We start from the raw sequence: 18463 nt of genomic DNA, 5'->3' as shown, positions 1-18463 counted from the left end.
AGGTATTGAAAAATTGGAAAACCCGAGCCTAATTTATAGTTTCCCGGTAGTTTTGACTAACATTACAGGATATGTCCAAAGTATGGGAGAATTCTGCTTATAGTGTGTAAGAAATCTGGACTTGTCTTGTCTAAAGTATAGAATGATCAGGTGTGCAATATGTCGTAAACGCATTGCTAAATATGTTTTGTGATAGTGAAGAGTGGTTTTAACTATAATCAGTTAACACGCGTACGTGTACTCGATGTGACGGCTCGTCCATCAGACTGTCAGTCGATCGTTCACCTGGTCAGATACTTCTGATGTCTCCCTTAGATTTTCTCCTTTTATTTGATATTCCCATATATTTATTGCACACCGGGTAAATACAATTTCAGACGGATTTGAAAACTAGCTTAGAGGTTGTATTATTTCCTCTCCCACAACGATATTTCAGAGACATCATAGTACTGTTTCACGTGTATAAAACAGTGCCATTATGGCCCTAAGACTCTCCAATATCAGGAGTAGTACTTGAGACATACGCGTACGTCTTCATCAAAAGTGGAAAACCTACAGACCTGTATTTGTATACATAGAGAGAATACAATAATGTTCGGTCATAAATAATTTTCGTGTTTGTTCAGTTGTTAACAAACAAATTGTACCTTCATGTAGAAAATACTTGAGAAGTCTTTCTACCGATTATGCCACTATATGTAACGTCTTTGCTAAAAACGATGATGCTTGAAGCTCGATTATCTTAGCATCAATGTGTCTACTTCTGTCGCAAGGTAGAATGTTCCTGTGGCAAAAAAAAAACCCTACGTATTTTTCAAAAGGCCACACATTTAAATCATATTCCTTCTTGTCTTTCAACAGTTAGAAACTAGTTAAACGTGGAGACATTTATATCTGCCTTAAGGCCTCATGTTTTAATTGTATATATCCTCGCTCCCGTTGCGGCATGTTAAATACTTTACCAAAATATATATGTCTACTACAATAGGCAAGTATAATATATTATAATAACATGTAAACTATCTGAAGTAGGATCAGTTTATCAAAAAAATGTAATAGACTGAATGGCGGTTTAAAGACGGTGCCATGTTCTTGGACATGGGAGATAAAATGTAGCATGATATGAAAGATGATTAGTACAGGGATCAAAGACTGTGAGCAACAACGACCTACATTTTCTGTACATGGAACTTGTTTTGTCCCCTTATTTCGGAGTTTTCTCTAAAAGCGTAACGTGCCGGTCGTAACAGTGATAGCTCAAACTTAAATGATTTCGGTAAATAATACGTGAAGCAGTTTTTGTGTGTTCAAATTGATATGCTTCTCATTTACATCGTGCATGATGAGAGGGGTATGTTAACATTTAATGTTTGGAGTATGTGATTTAATACCACTAATGCACATGAAATAAAGATAATAATACCTAATAATTTCTGCCTAAAACTGTATATAAAAGAGGATTCGGTACAAATTCTTAAATTTTGCAAATGATATACATGTATTTCTATTTAAACGCAATTGCTTCAATAATAGTACGATAGAGGTTTTTAATCTTACGCAAACTTCGTGAGAAAGTAAGTGAGGTCCCTAATCAATTATATAACTTGTTAGAATGCTATTAACATAAGGAAACCTAGCTAGATCCCCTCACCACCATAGAACACCTGTATAATTTAAACCCTGGAACGTAACCTGTAATAAATTGTGTAAGTTAACACATACGTATAGAGAAAGCTTATATGCTCAATATCCTAAGCATTGTAAGCTTAACGCGTCGGAAACATTTTTTAATACGGAATTTAATTTAATATTTACCAATATTTTCTGCTTATTTTAATCATCAGACGATACGTTTTAAACTAGCAACGTATCCTATAAGATTGTAAATTGAATATTTTTGAAAACATGCTCGTTGAAATATGTACGGGTTATCTTTACGAAGCAGCCCATCCTTTGCTTATCCAGGCGTTTGGGTCGAGATTGGGGCCCCTTTTCTATACGTTATTCATGTATTTACTTCCTATGTCCTTTATGTTCAAACCAAGGACTCCGTGTTAAGATTATGTATCGCCTCAGTGTTATATATGTATAACACATGTAAAAGGTGACTCCTGGGTCTATCGGATTTGACATCATTCTACTTTACGCAATATTGATAACCAACGCTGTAGGTTTTGGTTTGTTTTCACGCCTGAACTTTTCACCCCGGCGTTGAATAAGATAATACAATTGTACATGCACATAAGGGTTTTACACTGTGGCAGATAAGGGCCATTTATACTTTTTGGAAATTTTGACCGCTTTATCGCCGTGAAAATACGTGGTTACTACATCTAAATGGCTAAAAAAAACGAGCTCGTTTACTAATTTGCGTTACATGCGGCGAAACATTGATGTTAAGTTAAGTAAAATGGCGTTTTGTTTTTCATTCAAACATATTTTATTGAAGGAAAACAATCAAAAGAATTGGGCACAAGTTCTGACAACTTACTAGGCCCTCTCCCGGTAATACAACACACAGCAACTAAAGATATTACACAAAGATAATCNGGGGGGGGAAATGACATAGAAACAGCGCCGTATCGACCAGGGAAGCTCGTGTCGAGAAACACGCAAATAACCGAGCAAGAAAAGTCCTTATTCTCCATAAAAAAAATAAAAATCTGAGTAACCGTCGGGGTTTCCGGGCGATTTAGCGCCATTTAAGAATTTATGAACCCTGCTGGATTACGTAACGTCTTTTAATACGCCAATAACTGTTATAAGATTCAATGGATTATTGGTCATGACTCCAGCACTTATACACTGACTGTACGTACTCAAACAATTTCAGGTATCTATGGCCAGTGTCTGCAAAGATCCACCATTGTCTTTTTAAAATTCAACATGCTTCGATAAAGGTTTGGCAATAAGCTCTTCTGGTACATGTTGAATTTATGGACAGGTGATATGCGTTTTTTCGGCTCTTAGTGTCTGGATATTTTAGCCGGGTATTTACAGATAGGTAATATAGAGCCAAATATCAAATTCTAAAAGGCCATTTGCCGCTCCGGTTTGCAACCATATTGTAAAGCAAACGATCAAAAATCACAGAAAGCCATTTAAATATTGAACACCACACAATGTAATTATGGAACTTGTAGTTCTTTAACTAGACATGCTTTTGATTACAGCTATACCACGTGATCACATTTCGAATGCGGATTGAATAACTCATGTTGTTGCATGCTTTTGCCAATTTCACCTAATTGTCGCCGCGTGGCGCTCGCGTGGTAAATTCTCCACTAGAAATTATAATCGTTAATATATTACATTCACTATATACTTTTTGCTCTCCTGCTACATTTTTGCACTAGACATTATGATCGTTTAATGTATTAAATCCACTATATAATTTTTGCTCTTGTGGTAAATTTTACACCAGAAATTGTAATCGTGTAATGTACTAAATCCACTGTTACATGTAACGTTTTTGAGATGGAATAGATATTGTCTGCGGCTTAGTCACTATCACATAATGTACGGAAACTATTAGACAACGGGAATTAATACAGGCTCATCTATATATTAACAACGTATACCGCCGTGTTTATTATAAACTAGATATGAAATAGTGTTAAAATATTTCAATAATTCCTTTGACCTAGAAATTGATTTAAAGGCAATTTTCATATTGTGGTTTTTAAACTCTCGAAGGTGTAAAGACATAGCAGTTGTACGGCGTTAGCTAGTTTTTGATCAATTTACTCTACCAGAAATCGATGGTAGCTCTTTAACTATAAAAATGATGATGAGATGTAAGTATTGTCACTAAACAAATACGGGGAACACTATTTAAAAAATATTGCTATGCGTCTTTATGCATTTTGACCTTTAACCAGAAAGTAATTAATCAATCAAACAAGAGAGTATATTTTCAAACGAGTGTATACATGTACGATAAAGTTTATAGGAACAAGTCCATGTCAGTGAATGTAATTCCACATACAGTTTATTCACTGAGCCTACAGAATAAGTCGTTACTGTAAGTTATTTTGACACATTAAACCCATGTCACATTGAAAGTGGGTCATCTGAACAAATTGTTTAGTCCTTCGTCCAAGCGATCATGTTATTGGCCATATATCACCATATCATCACAGGTGTCTTCGTTATTCAGAAATAGTCTTTTGACGGTTTAAACAATTTTGATCACGCTGTCAAAGTATATTTTTTATCGAAGCATGTTCACTACCAACTTAATGCCGTGCCTCTAGACCTCAAAAAGATACTTTAAAACTATTTTCCTGCATAAAACCACGGAATTAGATTGTTATCTACCATGTAAGTCCGTGATAGAACATAGAAGTGGGCAATTTAACCTACTTTCGGCAGATTAATTACATGTATCCGACCACAGCATCACGAACCCTACATTTTTTAGTAACAACTTATGGTCCTTCAGAATATAAGGAAAATGTATTCAACAACATACTTTTTAAATTTAAACCGCCTGTAAGTTCTGGTTTCGGGCGCCGTTTGGTTGTAACTATGTATTCGCTCCGGGCGCCGTTTAGTTGTTACTGTGTATTCGCTCCAGGCGCCGTTTAATTAGTTGTTACTGTGTTTTCACTCCGGGCGCCGTTTTGTTGTTACTGTGTATTCGCTCCAGGCGCCGTTTAGTTGTTACTGTGTATTCGCTCCAGGCGCCTTTTAGTTGTTACTGTGTATTCGCTCCTGGCGCCGTTTAGTTGTTACTGTGTATTCGCTCCGGGCGCCGTTTAGTTGTTACCATGTTTTGTTAAGCATTAAATGTTTCTTGAAACAGAATTCTCGAGATTGAAGTGACTTACAGTTTACAGTTTATTTTATTCTGTAAGCGTTACAGCTTATTGGTTCCATATTGTAAAGGTATGCTACACAGATGGCAGAGTAAATGCATACAGTCATACACTAGTAATACAAATGCGCAAAACACGCCCTTGTCACAATCAACATCATCATCATCATCTACGTCATTTTCGCTCATCATCACATCATCATCATCATCAACAACATCACCACCACCATCATCATTATCATCAGCATTCCCACTCATCATCAGTATTCCCACCAGTAACATCATCATCATATCATCATCATTCCCACACATTATTAACAACAACAAGCTTGTATAAGCAACATCATATAGTTACATTACAATGCACATTATCAAGGTAACTTATAAGTTATTTTGCTATTATTATTATTATTATGCATACAATGGTTTGGAACATTCACGAAGGATACATTACGTCCGCTCTATACATAATCATAACTAGTTAAACAAGAATTACTATTTGCTCTAAACTCATTCTTTTGTTTGCTTCAATAACATATCTGCCTTATTTACGAAGAATTTTCATATTGTTTAAATAAAATATCAGTCGTTTGGTAGAAATATGTCAATTTGTTTAAAAATAAGCTTTTTTTCTAGGCAGCAATGTTAAATAGTATCAATCTAAGCCTAGCAATATCAAGTCACGTGATACCAAAATGAAATTAACTAGCTGCGATAAAAACGTTTGACAATAAGTTTCAGAAAGGTCCATTTCTAGAAGTCGTTTTTTGGGCCCTGATCCTTGTTTTAGAATCAAGACGGCCACCGCGGGAGAAAAGAGTATTGATAACTTCCGCCATTTTGGTTTTCTCTTCATCGCCCGTTCTCAAAACAGTGCATGTGTGTGCTGACGTGATCGAGTAAATACTTTCCGAAAGTTGAAGCCATCGTTCGCCGGTGAGCAAATCAAATGGCACCGAAAGGTCATAGCATATCATGGCAAATTTAGTCGGGTAGTCTCCCTTCTTGCACCTTCCGGCTTACCTTGGTAACCATCATATGTTCCGTATCCAGGATCAGTAATTGTTTAAAGACGTAATGTTCTAAAGATAAGAATTCCTTAACCCATTTTTTTATCAATGTAGATACATATATATATTTACAGCAGACCAGTTCACTAATGCTATTCAATATAGATTAATTATTTAAATATTATAAGAAAATACAAGTTTGTTCCAGTTAAAGTAACACAGAATAGGCCATATGTAAGATCGAATTATTTATTAAATTCTGTGTTGTTACTGCTATTTATGTACACTATTGTTCGCTAGCCTACAGTTGATCGATGACTTAACCGTCTCCATTTAAACGTCGGACAATATTTTTATTTAAGGGGGAAACTCGATGTTATGTTTAGGTTAAACTTTATAACAATATGTGAAAGTACAATGCTGGATAATTATGTGATTAGACACACGAATGTAAGGTACACAGACAATACAGAAATTAGAGAGGTCTAGCTGGACTTCTTATAGCGTAAAGATCGTACGTATGAGACTGGCATGTCGTTATCAGCGACATTTTAAGTTCTTCAACCCTTGTGTTGGGTTGTATGCTATTTTTGTGTGTGGAATTTTGATATGGGGGATGTAATTTGGTGTGAGGACAGCTACTGAGGATATGTCGTCATCTTCTCTCCCTTCAATAGAAAAGAAGGGGTAAGTACGATAATTACATGTACATGTATGTAACAAAGGAAAGCTCTGGGACAATACCAACGTTGGTCAAATTTGGTTATCAATATGTTTTAAAGATTTGAAAAGAGCATCCTTTTAACATGTTCGTTCGCACAATGTCGACTCATTAGCAAGTATCAATTTGCATTTTGACATATTATTGTTATGGGTTTAAACACGTTCTTGATTTTAAGGTTAATAAATGTAGAAGCTCAGAAGAAAAATATTTCTATAAGATGAATCTGCATGGAGAGTTAAACTACTTGGTGTCGATCTCCTGACATCAGTTAGATAACGGTTCGTGTCTGTTTTTAACACAGGGTCCCTGAAATGGCTCAAATGGCTGTTGGAATAGTTTAATACAACTATACAATGTATTCCTATGGGCATTGTCCGCGTATCTAGCCCCTGTGCGCGTAGCTAGCACCTGTGCGCGTATCTAGCCCCTGTGCGCGTATCTAGCCCCTGTGCGCGTATCTAGCTCCTGTGTCCAAACGTATATAATTATAATGTTGTTTATAGACATCAGCTATCAGACAAGTACTGTACGAACATTTTGAACTTAAAAGAAAATAAGTTTAGATTTACATTTAAAGCTTCCAAACATTCAGAGTATAATGTAAATTACTCATCTGATGGATTTTCAAGTAGTTTAAGGTATTACATCCGTAACAGAGAAATGTCAAGTAAGAGAAAACCACGAAGATGCACTTTTGTATTCATAGGTTCAAATGAAGCATGACTTAGGAAATGATTTAGATATATTCAAATTGAATAAATTCAAGATAATATTCATGATTTTAGAACCACGAGGATTTAGATTTAATATATATATCACTGTATAATGGTATGCTAATTTTATACTTATACTTTCAACATATTCGTATTACGACTACTGCTTAAGTGTAAACGCATATAAATGTGATTGAATCTCGTGACACGTGTTGTCAGGCCTAAAAAAATAATGACATTTTTGAGGAGAAATGAAAACAAACAAAACATGTTTTCTGCATTATAATGATAAAGTTTTCACGGCTCACAGATATATATAAACAAAGCCATAATATACATTTTGTCGTGTTCAACAATATAAATATAATATTGGGATGGGTCAACGAAAGTGACCGGTTTGAAGAAAAAGATGTACATTATCACCACCTGTGGGAGTTACATGTAAATATACTGTACGTGTTCAATCCTGAATTACCTTAAAAGACGCCAGTTATATAGTCTTTTTTGGGTTACAGAATGTTTTCCCTTCACAAAACGATATTTTGTTTTCTTTAAATGGAAATGAAAATATATTCCAAGTTGCAGCTGCCGAAAATGGAGTTGGCTTGGGAAGGTGAACATTAAGATGACATGTTTGATCTCGAACCGTTGTACTGCACACCGGATCAGGATCCGGACACATCGCTGGCTTAGATAATTAACCGACAAACTGAAAGTGCGTTCTTTTAGATAAGAAAACTAACCAGACTTTGGACACTGATAGCGATTGTGTGTGACACTGCTTACGTGTGTGTGAATACCAGTACAGATTACCGCATGTCACAGCTCAATTTAGCAATTAGGTGTTAGGACCCCCAGATCGATCACAGGGGCAGACAACTAATACTAAACAATAATAATGCCCTACAGGTATATATAGAGGTATGTAGTATATACATGTACTATTGTATGGAGTTATTGTTATTATTACTGAAGATTACTTGTACATCTAATTAGCCTGTTTTGACTTGCAGTTGGAAGCAAAAAAGCAAGCGAAATATAAATCCAGATTTAAAACCAGTAATCCAACTTAACCATTATACAATATAAAGTATCGAGCCCCTGTGTGATAGACACTTCAGAAAGGAACTAGACCCATTAAGTTTACCTGTATAAAGGTATTTGCATTTACCTGACAATTGCACACCTGAACGACGAAAACGACCTCTATACCTGGCTGCTCATTAATTTCCTTGTATGAAATGTGTACGAAACAAACTTTTGATCATTCTAAACATTATCATTTGATTGCCGATGATAAATTACAAAATCGTTTTAATGACGAGACCAACCGTCGCAATATATAGATTGTAATATAATGATCTGAATACATAATCACATTTAAGCAGCACACGCCCATCGAAAAATGAAACTGTCGATAAGTTATTTTTTATTGAAGTGGCTTAGGTACACCTAACGAACCAGGGCTAATATTTAAATAAAGATATTGATTAAACAGAAGATATGAAGAGGTCAGGACCATAAATATCATACTTACCTGGTATTTACCCAATACACCATATCGGCGCGATAGGATGGATGTTTGACAGCGTATAGGTGCTCTGCTTATCATGGGACACTATTTCCAACAGCTCATCTACGGGTATACTTCTTCCTAGAAACAGAGTTCCCAACCCAGACCGTATTATATATATACTCCACTCTATACAGGTGATATTCAGCAACGAGGGTAAAACGCCTTGTTCGAGTACAGTATAACATTCAGCTGTCTGTGGAATCCTTACCTTTGACCTTTTGGTCATTAGACACATGTAGGTGCATTATTATATGTTCATTATAGTAAACACATATGTAAAGTCTGCTATATATGTCTGTACCCCGGCATGCTAGGTTTTTCATAAATATGCTCATTGGTGTATATCTATTGTGTATTTACTATATTGGATCATAATTATTTTTGAACAAAAGTTTTTATTTTACTCAGCCACACTTTACTGTGGTACAAGAGGTCACATTTATACAAATCCAACATCTTATTCTGTATAACTTATGATATATCAGGATTTACAGAATAATTAATATGTTCAATGTTGTTTCTAGAAATCTGCAAACTTTTTTAAGGAGAACAGTGTTGCATATTTGAAACATTCCTTTCACCAACAAGACGTTTTCCTGTCTGCATATCACCTATGACTCACAACACACATATGTACTTGTATCTAGGCACACATATGTACTTGTATCTAGACACACATATGTACTTGTATCTAGATACACCCTGAAATATATACCTGTATAGCCAATGTACCAAGTAACACACTGACAACACCAACAGGTAAATAAATCTATTCAATACCACGCTAAGTGCGTCAAATATTCAGTTATAATTCGTAACCAGGATTGAACAATTTCTATTGACTTTAATGTTAATATCAACAGCTACAGTGTACACATATCGATATACGATATTAATTTAATTCATGTGCACAGTTAGACAGCTAAAGCAAATCTACAGCTCGCACAACGCCGTGAAAATATTACCGCTGAAAGGTGAATAAATACATATAGGAACCTCTGTCACCTTGTGGCGGATTTCATTGTGTTTATTGAGCGTCTCCATACACCATTATAATTGTGTATATCTCGTATCCAGTTAAGATGTTATTTAATGTACACACAACGCGCAAATTAAACTTATTATATCTGGGGCAATTAAAAAACGTCTATATCCTGTGTAAATCACACCAACACGCAAGGTTCTCTAATTGTGTAAATACCTTAAGAATATTTAAAGATTGTGTACACATCGCGTTAGTTACAACATGAAGAAGTTTGAGGACAAGTGGTGTTAGTCACGTCATCAACATTAAGGATCTCTGTCCCACGTAAGCAAAACATGAAAGAGTCATCTGCAATCAATTTTACGCATACAGTAACTTCCCTTTATTTCCGTTTTGAATATTACACGTTTGGTGGGGTTTTTTTTGGTTTTTTTAGTTTTAGTTTTTTTTAACTCAGAACACTGTTGTTGATTTTTGATTTATTTATTTTTCTAAATTTTACACTTTTGTTTTTGTCATACAGAGTTTCGTCAGGTATGTGTGTCTTTTCAGAAATTATCTATTAAAGCTATTGTCATGCAAATAATTATTGACATAAACTTCAATATGATGAAGTAGGTCAATTATTTGGTAGACGTAAATAAGAGAGTTTCCAATGAGACATTAGTGAGTTAACGCCCTTGCTTCGTCACTAGATGGCACTGCTACCAACTTGGTCCTACAAATCTAATGCTGACGGTGGCATTGCCTGCCAATGCAACAGACACAAAGATATTTTCAAAATAATAAAAACATTTTATTTTTTGAAAAAGCATTTCAATTATTTTCTGTTAAAAACTGAAACTTGTTAAATTAATAAGATTTAAAAAAACATTTGTACCTCATTAAAATCAGTATGCATTTAGGGAAACATATAATGCCTTTTGCAAATTCTGTCTGCTTCAGATATTTATTGAATGTGTTTTATTTGAATCAATACTTGCAATTCTACAGTTACATGTAGCATTAAGTTTGTAGGACCAACTTGGTTGCAGCACCATCTGGAAGGGCGATAACTCACCGTTGTCCCTCATTGATCGTTGAAGGATTTCGGCAGTGATACGGGGATGTTTTTTAGTTGTTAGTTGGACTCCAAAGATGATAACAATAGATGAGTTAGGTTTGGATTCACGCATTATGAATGTGATTAAATGCAATGTCCTCCCACTTAATTTCTAATGACGTAATGTATACAATGAACTCATATCTACATATATCTATAATGAATAGTGAGTGGGTTGGTGGCCACATCTTTAATGGACTTTTTCTCGTAACGTGTGTAACTCCCCTTTATGTATTTTATAGTCGTCACTCCTTAAGTGCAAACTGGAAAACGACGTCACTTAATTACAGAAAATGTATACCCTATAATGCATTTAGTTGTTCTAACTGTAATTTTGACTTTCCAAGTTCGCTCCGTGAATGGCAATATTCCTGCTTACCATACCTACAAAGTGTATACATGTATACACATATTTACAATGAAACGCCAACGTAACGCGAGTCATGAAGTATGTCCAGGATTTCAATGTTGTTATGATATCATACTAATGTAAATGCTGAAATATTAAATTTCATTCCACAAGAGCAGATTTAAAGAGACGGATTTTAAAAGACTGCTTGAAAAATAGCTAATGGTCTAAATGACCATGAACCACTTACCGAAAAAAAATGGACAGGGTGTCAATGTTAAATTCTTTCATAAAGGCGCGGTGCATGTCAACATAAGGTGGCGTATACACTTGATCAATCTGTGAAATATCTCGATCCTACCACCTACATGTAGTTGTACTTTTTTACGCGTTATGAGACTTTCATGCCGAACAGCTCAAGATAACTTTGTTTAAAACTACGTTTGCTTTATGACTAATAAAAATATGTTCCATCTTCTTTCAAAATTTATAAATACTTATATGTCATATCAAGTATTTTAAACGTTTCTCATACCATAAGGAAACTACCAGGCCTAAATTGTACGTATAACGGACATAAAGCTAACAGTACTCAATCAAGATCATCATCGTGTTTTATCTCGAGTTATCCAAGGTATTTTAGCTCGTGAGATCACATGTACCATTGGTTATTACCGCAAAGTTGAAACGTGTTTTACGCACGTCGTTTAAAAACAAAATAGAAAAAAATGAAGAAAGTGCCTTTGGGCAAGTGTATGTCGTTTTAAATACCTTTGTATAAGTCTTTCAAGCGTCTCTTTTCGACATTGTCAGTCTGAAATAAAGTCTTCCTGCACTATTTGTACCCGGAAATGTATGACATTATATAGAGATTTCTTGTATGCTTCAACAAAATAGGTGTTACTTTTACTGATCAAATACCGATTTAAGTACCACGTGGCGACGCAGGCGCGTACATGTAGCTGCCTATACGCTGGTACGCAGGCGCGTACATGTAGCTGCCTATACGCTGGTACGCAGGCGAATCCACCAGTTCCTTCAAACAGAACATTGGATGTTGTACCCCCTTGTTCCTTGACCAATGCCCCTCCCTGCCTTGCCCTTGAACAGCTCCTTATATTTAATGGATCAATTCCCAACAAAGACAGGGACAATTGCACTCCATCAAGGAGAAATGTCACTTAATGGAAGATGAGATGATGAAGTACGTCCCTGGGCGGGACATCGAGTTCGGGGTGTGTGTATCCTGCTTGTACGATATCTTATCACTTAGTTCTGTTTCCTGGGGTTTGGCTATCTGAAATTCAAAATGTACCCATGTACAATTATTATTTGGTTCAAACATTAATTAAGCGAAATCATACAAAATCTTAGCTACCATGGTAAGAAATCCCATTACGATATATTCCCTTTTACTGTAAATCACAAATGAGTCTAAATCAAGGATAAATCGCCGAAAGGTATTTAACGCGAGCTTATGATGGACATTAATCACGAAAATTTTAAACTTTTCTCCTTTAAATGTGTCGATTTTCACACTGAACGAGATTAGAATCCTTTTAAATGCATTATATAGTATATATCAAAACCCCCACGTACGTTCAGAAAGGACTAGGTAGTGCACATGCTGTCGGTAGCGACAGTTTTCCTTTCAGGCCATACTGAATCACTATTCCGATTTACACACATTTCGCTAGATCACAGTATGTCTGTGGGTTACTAAGCTTTAGCATTAAGACCATTTTCACGGTTGGTAAGTCATCTGTCAATTTTCCAAATGCCATAAAAATACGATCAATTTCACTCAAGAGACTTCTTTTTGAGGTTCCGACGGGAACTTTAACATCAATTATATTCCAAGTTCTTCAAAACATTACACATACCTAACTACATTCAGTTGAGACAAACATCGTAGATATTAATATTCTCTGTACATACAACACTTTATTATTTGTATAGAAAATTGACTTGTGAAGGATAATAATGTAATTAAATAACACGATAGCCCATGTATACCCCAGAAAGGCCTTATGCCGGTTGAAAGTTGTCCGTTTATACAAATGGTTGGCTAATTTACTGGAACGCTGTACAAAGACGTGGTGATTTTGTTTACGAGGTGGAGTGTTTTGGTTTCTCTTCTTACATGGGTTGACCAAACCGGATCCGAATTTTCCTTGGTTCATTTTATGGATTTACTGTTCTTTTCCGACTTTTGATTTTTTTGGGGATCATCAAGAATTGATCATGTCACTATGTTACCAAGCGTATCTCGTCAATCCAGTTTTATGTTCAACCCGAACTACAATCGCAAGTAAGTCAAAACGTTACCTGTTTACAGGAGAGTAATTATAGCATTGCCCTTCATTGTTAAAGTACAGCAATGGTACAGGTGTATACCTACAGGTTGGTGGTATAAGGGAATGGTAGTGGTTTTCATAGCGGTTCCAGGCTTAAAGTACGGTTTGATTTTCTGTAAATGTGTTTTTATAAACGAAAACATCATCCATATCACCACTTAAAAGTATGTGAATATTACACCGGGAATGCATGTTACTATTAATAGAATGTCAGAAACAAAAATGATGAGGTTGTAGCGCGAGATAGCAGTCAAATAGCTCACGACAAAGAGGAGTTAAACCGGAACTGGGGATCAACCTTTATTGAATGTCATACAGTATTTATCAATTATGGACTCTTGTTGAGTTGAATATGTGGTTATTGAACCTGAGAAAGCGATATTGACCGAGACGAAGTCGAGGTCCAGATAACCACATATACACCGAAATAAAATTCCATTTTGTGTTATATCATATATCATTTTGTTTTACATCATTAAGCAAGATGGAACGTATACAATTTTTCAGGAAAAAACTATTGTATCTATCACAGAGATTTGTAACGTTAAAAAAAAGTCTAAAGTGACGCAGTAAAGAAAATATGGAGCACTTCTATTTATGAAAATATAAACACCGAGTGAATAACGCAATCACCGACCTCGGTGTAATTATGATCCAACTGTTTGGGGTGGTGATAAAATTGTATAATCTAACACAATGATTTAAACACTTTAATTTTTACCAACATATTAGTCTATGATAAACAATGACATTTTACTTTAGAAAATGTATCCATGCATCACGTATATGCTATTTCTTTAAATGATATTAAGGTCAATATTTTTTAAACATGCTCATTGAGTGCCTCGATGTTTTGTCATTACCTTGGTTCTCGATATGAGGACGTGACATTACTTGAATCGACCTAGATTTACATGGCGGGTGTCATAAATGTAGAAGAATACGCTTACCGTTCTGGAACACCTGGTCTTTTTTTGTCTTGTCCTTTTCAAAGGTCTGCCATTAAATGTTTCCTTTGTTCATATCTTGCCCTAGGTTTATTGATTATGAGTTTGAATGATGGTTTTGTTGATACTTCGGTATTCTCCTGTTGTTATGTTTTGTATACTGTATCATTACAACATATTAATATACATAGGTCGGAATATTATCTACATGCATATATATTATGTGGTTATGGCATTGGTAATCTATATCATTTGTTTTTGTCTATTGTCAAAGACCCGTGTGTTGGTTTACGGGACTACGGGGGTAAATATGTACATGTATTGTATGTAAGACATCAATAGTCACACCAACATGACGATATAAAAATAACGTTCGACTGTGCCATTGATTCTATATTTAGGTACATATATCGGTCATTTCTTTAAAATTGGTCTCTAATTATAGGTGTAGTCTCGATTTTGTATGTGTCGTCAATAACAATATAATATATTTGTAAAGTGAAAAGGTAATATGAATGTAATCATATGCTTGTAAAGATATAATTAACTTGAGATTATTTGTCCCTATTTGGCAGGTAAGGACGTATAGTATTTTAATTAAGTCATGTACTTCGGTTAATACAACTAATTTGACAAACCTTTGTAAAAAGTTGGATTTTTAAAATTCTACCATTTTTCAGGCCATGATAGTTAAACTTACATTCATAAACAGCATCTTATTCAATAAAAATGAGGGGCACCTGTAACAGTTTTAGAAACTATATATATATGTATCCGGTGTGCCAAGTTAAATTCAAATTCCATGTCAAGATTTACATTTAATCTGTTATATTTTCTCGATTATTGTATAATTTGAAACATGCATGTAGTTTAAAGATACAAACTGATCACAAAAGGGAATATCTTACAATTGAGAGCAGTCTCGAACGACCCCATGAGTAAACAAATAGCTACACGCTGATGATAAACATTGTTCTGTACTCGTCTCCAGTATCTATTCACTTGTTTTATAGAATCTTTGTTTTTAATATTTCCGAATTTAATAGACATATTTTAAGATATGCTATTTGCTGATGAGTGTTTATACAAGTTGCGAGATACATTTAAGGTGTACTATATCGGCTGTTTCTTTTGTTTGCTGATATAAAAACGATAAATTCATTTATATACAGTTGTAGTCATATCAATTAAGAGCTGTAATGAAAAAAAAGATGCTTCAGAAATGATACTTGCATTCCGGTGGTATCTGTAAATTGCTATTGTAGTAATACAAGTGACGTCCATATTGTTATAAATGCCGTTGACATTGATTTTGCTTCCATGCCAATGGAGTTCATGTTCTGATGATTGCATTTATAATTGATTATCATTAAAGTAATCGACATAACTAACAGTATTATTTCTTCAGGAAGGTTTTTCTGTTGATAAAAGAATGAATTTTAATGTGGCGAATGGGTAACAGTTCAAAACTGAAATTGTAATGTTTAGGACGAAGAACAGAAACATACCACACGCAAAACACGAAAAGACACCAATAAGAAATGAGGACCCTTAAAGCGACCGCAACAACAGAAATTAGGAGACAAAAATATCAAAACAAAAGAAAACAACAGGAACTGAGGACACATCAAAACAAAACGCAACAACCGAAAGTGAGGAGACACCTAAACAACTTTAAAACAAAAAGGAGAAGGAGACATCAAAATATAAGACAACAGAAACTGAGGACGCATCAAAATATAAGACAACATTAGAAACTGAGGACGCATCAAAATATAAGACAACATTAGAAACTGAGGACGCATCAAAATATAAGACAACATTAGAAACTGAGGACGCATCAAAATAAAAATAAAAACATCAGGAGCTGAAGGAGACATCAAAACAGAAGACAGCATCAGGAACTTAGGAGACTTGAAAATAAAAGACAACACAGAACCGACACAAAATCAAAGTATACATGTAGGACAATTATAAACAACACAACAAAGAGGTAAAACAGATGTTCAGTCAGAACACGTGTCCATTACAACATGTTGTAACTAACGTGATAGTTACTGCTAAATAAGGAATGTTGATAACGACAGATCTAACCCCTTGTAACAATAGACTTACTTACATTGTAGTCTTTCTGGGTGTCATCATTTTCCCTTGGTAAGATAATCTGTGTTCGAAATATCCTTTGTCTCCCTGGCCAGCTGGTTGTAACTAAGAGTTTAGTTTCCATTGTGCCACATACAGTTATTTTCTAATTTGGTATATCCCTGCCAGTAACACATATTAAAATATCATTTTGAAATGATACACTTCCAACCAAACTTTCCTCATCAAATCAACATTGATACAGGAAAGATGTAAAAATAATAGGTATATCAACAGTGACTTGTGTAAAGGAAATTTGTGAATGATCATAGCAATGTGGAACCGCCAGAGTGGTAAATTATATCAAAGTTGTTAAATTCAAAGGGTCAATATTTGGTGTTAATCCCTACCACAATAGGAAAGGATTAATCAATTACTGGTTTTAACAGATATCCTGTTGTGTCTTGCCAATAAACAAAGGTATAAGGATTAAATATCTCCCTTGTAACTGATCATGTTTTTATATAGAATTATCATCTGTATATATACCATCTGTTTCTGACATCTGTGACACTCGAGAACAACTGCAAATCACAAGGTAACTTAAGGAAGTTTTGAGTTTTGGGAAATGCTGACAGGAATCCGTAGCTTGCAATATTTTCAGTATTAAGGACAGCGAGAACAGAGGCAAGGATTAACGGCAAACGGAACTTAATATGGAACAAAAAGTGTTACAATGTCGTGACTGGAAAGCAGACCAAGCAACAATAGTCAATTAAGGATGATAAACTCTTGACTGTGTAAATTACATTTTTGCGTGTGTTTAAATGTTCGAGAGCTACATCATGGATATCAGACGTCTTATTGTTACAACTTGACTACACAGAAACAACAAATACCTCTAGATGCTTTGAAGAAGTGAATGTTGGACAAATTCATATTCATTATTAAAAACATTTTACAAGAGTAACTTACTATTTTGAAGAAACAACTTTGTTGATAAGACAGATTAGAACTGTTTATAACAGTCCGTATAAAAGGTTATTTTAAAATTCTACATATAATAAGCTTAGCTTAAGTACTTGAAACATGCTGTTCAACATGGATGTACCTGCTTTAAAGTTGCAAGTTTTGAACTCGTACCAAGGAGGAAACACCGGCTCCATTCAGAAGGCATTGGGACAAGTGATGACCAGACATACACCGGAAACATTTTCTAGCAAAAAGGTATCGATGGCGTATTCAAGACTGGCCACTGCCTGTTCCACTCGAATGAACACTGGTGTGACGTCACGCACAGCGGCGACGTCGATGCGTCGGCATACAGCGGCAACACATTCCCAAAGAGCGGCGCCTCATCCTCAGAAAGCGTTGGCGCAAGGGCGCCTGTCGGATGCTTTAGCTCATGCACATCGTCTCGGACTGGGATTTACAATGTATAGCTATATACCGTACATGGCGTAAGTTTTCAGTTTTTTCCATCAGTAATTGAAAGAAAAGATATCATATGCCTTCATTTCTGTTATGACGTAAAGCCCTTTTATCTTCAAACACTGATATACAAGCAGCTGTGATAACAAAACGGTTTGCAACACCAGTCTGAGAATAATAAATCATAAAATTAACGAACGATATACTACTTTTTATCGCAAAATTGTATGCTGTTTTTCTCTTACTTTATTTAATCTATTTTCGTATCAATAGAATTCATTTATAAAGAGTTCGGAGGCACGGTAGTCTAGTGGTGGGACGCCGGGCTCGTGACCGAAGGGTTGCGTGTTCGAGTCAAGGCACGGCAC

General features: G+C 35.3%; 1 protein-coding gene across 8 annotated transcripts in view; it reads left to right on the top strand.

Moving 5' to 3' along the window:
- LOC110462307 (mucin-5AC-like) overlaps positions 1 to 18463 on the top strand; it is a 60070-nt gene that overhangs the window by 12418 nt on the left and 29189 nt on the right. Inside the window, exon 1 of one of the 8 annotated variants that reach the window (XM_021516230.1) lies at positions 6255 to 6516. The exons of 5 other annotated variants lie outside the window; for them this stretch is intronic. In XM_021516230.1, the coding sequence (XP_021371905.1) occupies positions 6479 to 6516 (38 nt within the window). In that variant the 5' untranslated portion in view covers positions 6255 to 6478. Of the gene's footprint in view, positions 1 to 6254; positions 6517 to 13360; positions 13590 to 17721; positions 18125 to 18463 lie in introns of those variants that run through there. 2 more of the 8 variants (XM_021516228.1, XM_021516225.1) reach the window with 2 other exon arrangements.

The sequence above is a fragment of the Mizuhopecten yessoensis genome, unplaced genomic scaffold (genome assembly GCF_002113885.1).
Source record: "Mizuhopecten yessoensis strain PY_sf001 unplaced genomic scaffold, ASM211388v2 scaffold10771, whole genome shotgun sequence".
Lineage (NCBI taxonomy): Eukaryota > Metazoa > Mollusca > Bivalvia > Pectinida > Pectinidae > Mizuhopecten > Mizuhopecten yessoensis.
Note: the sequence above shows the minus strand (reverse complement) of the source record. Positions and strands in the feature narration are given on the sequence as shown.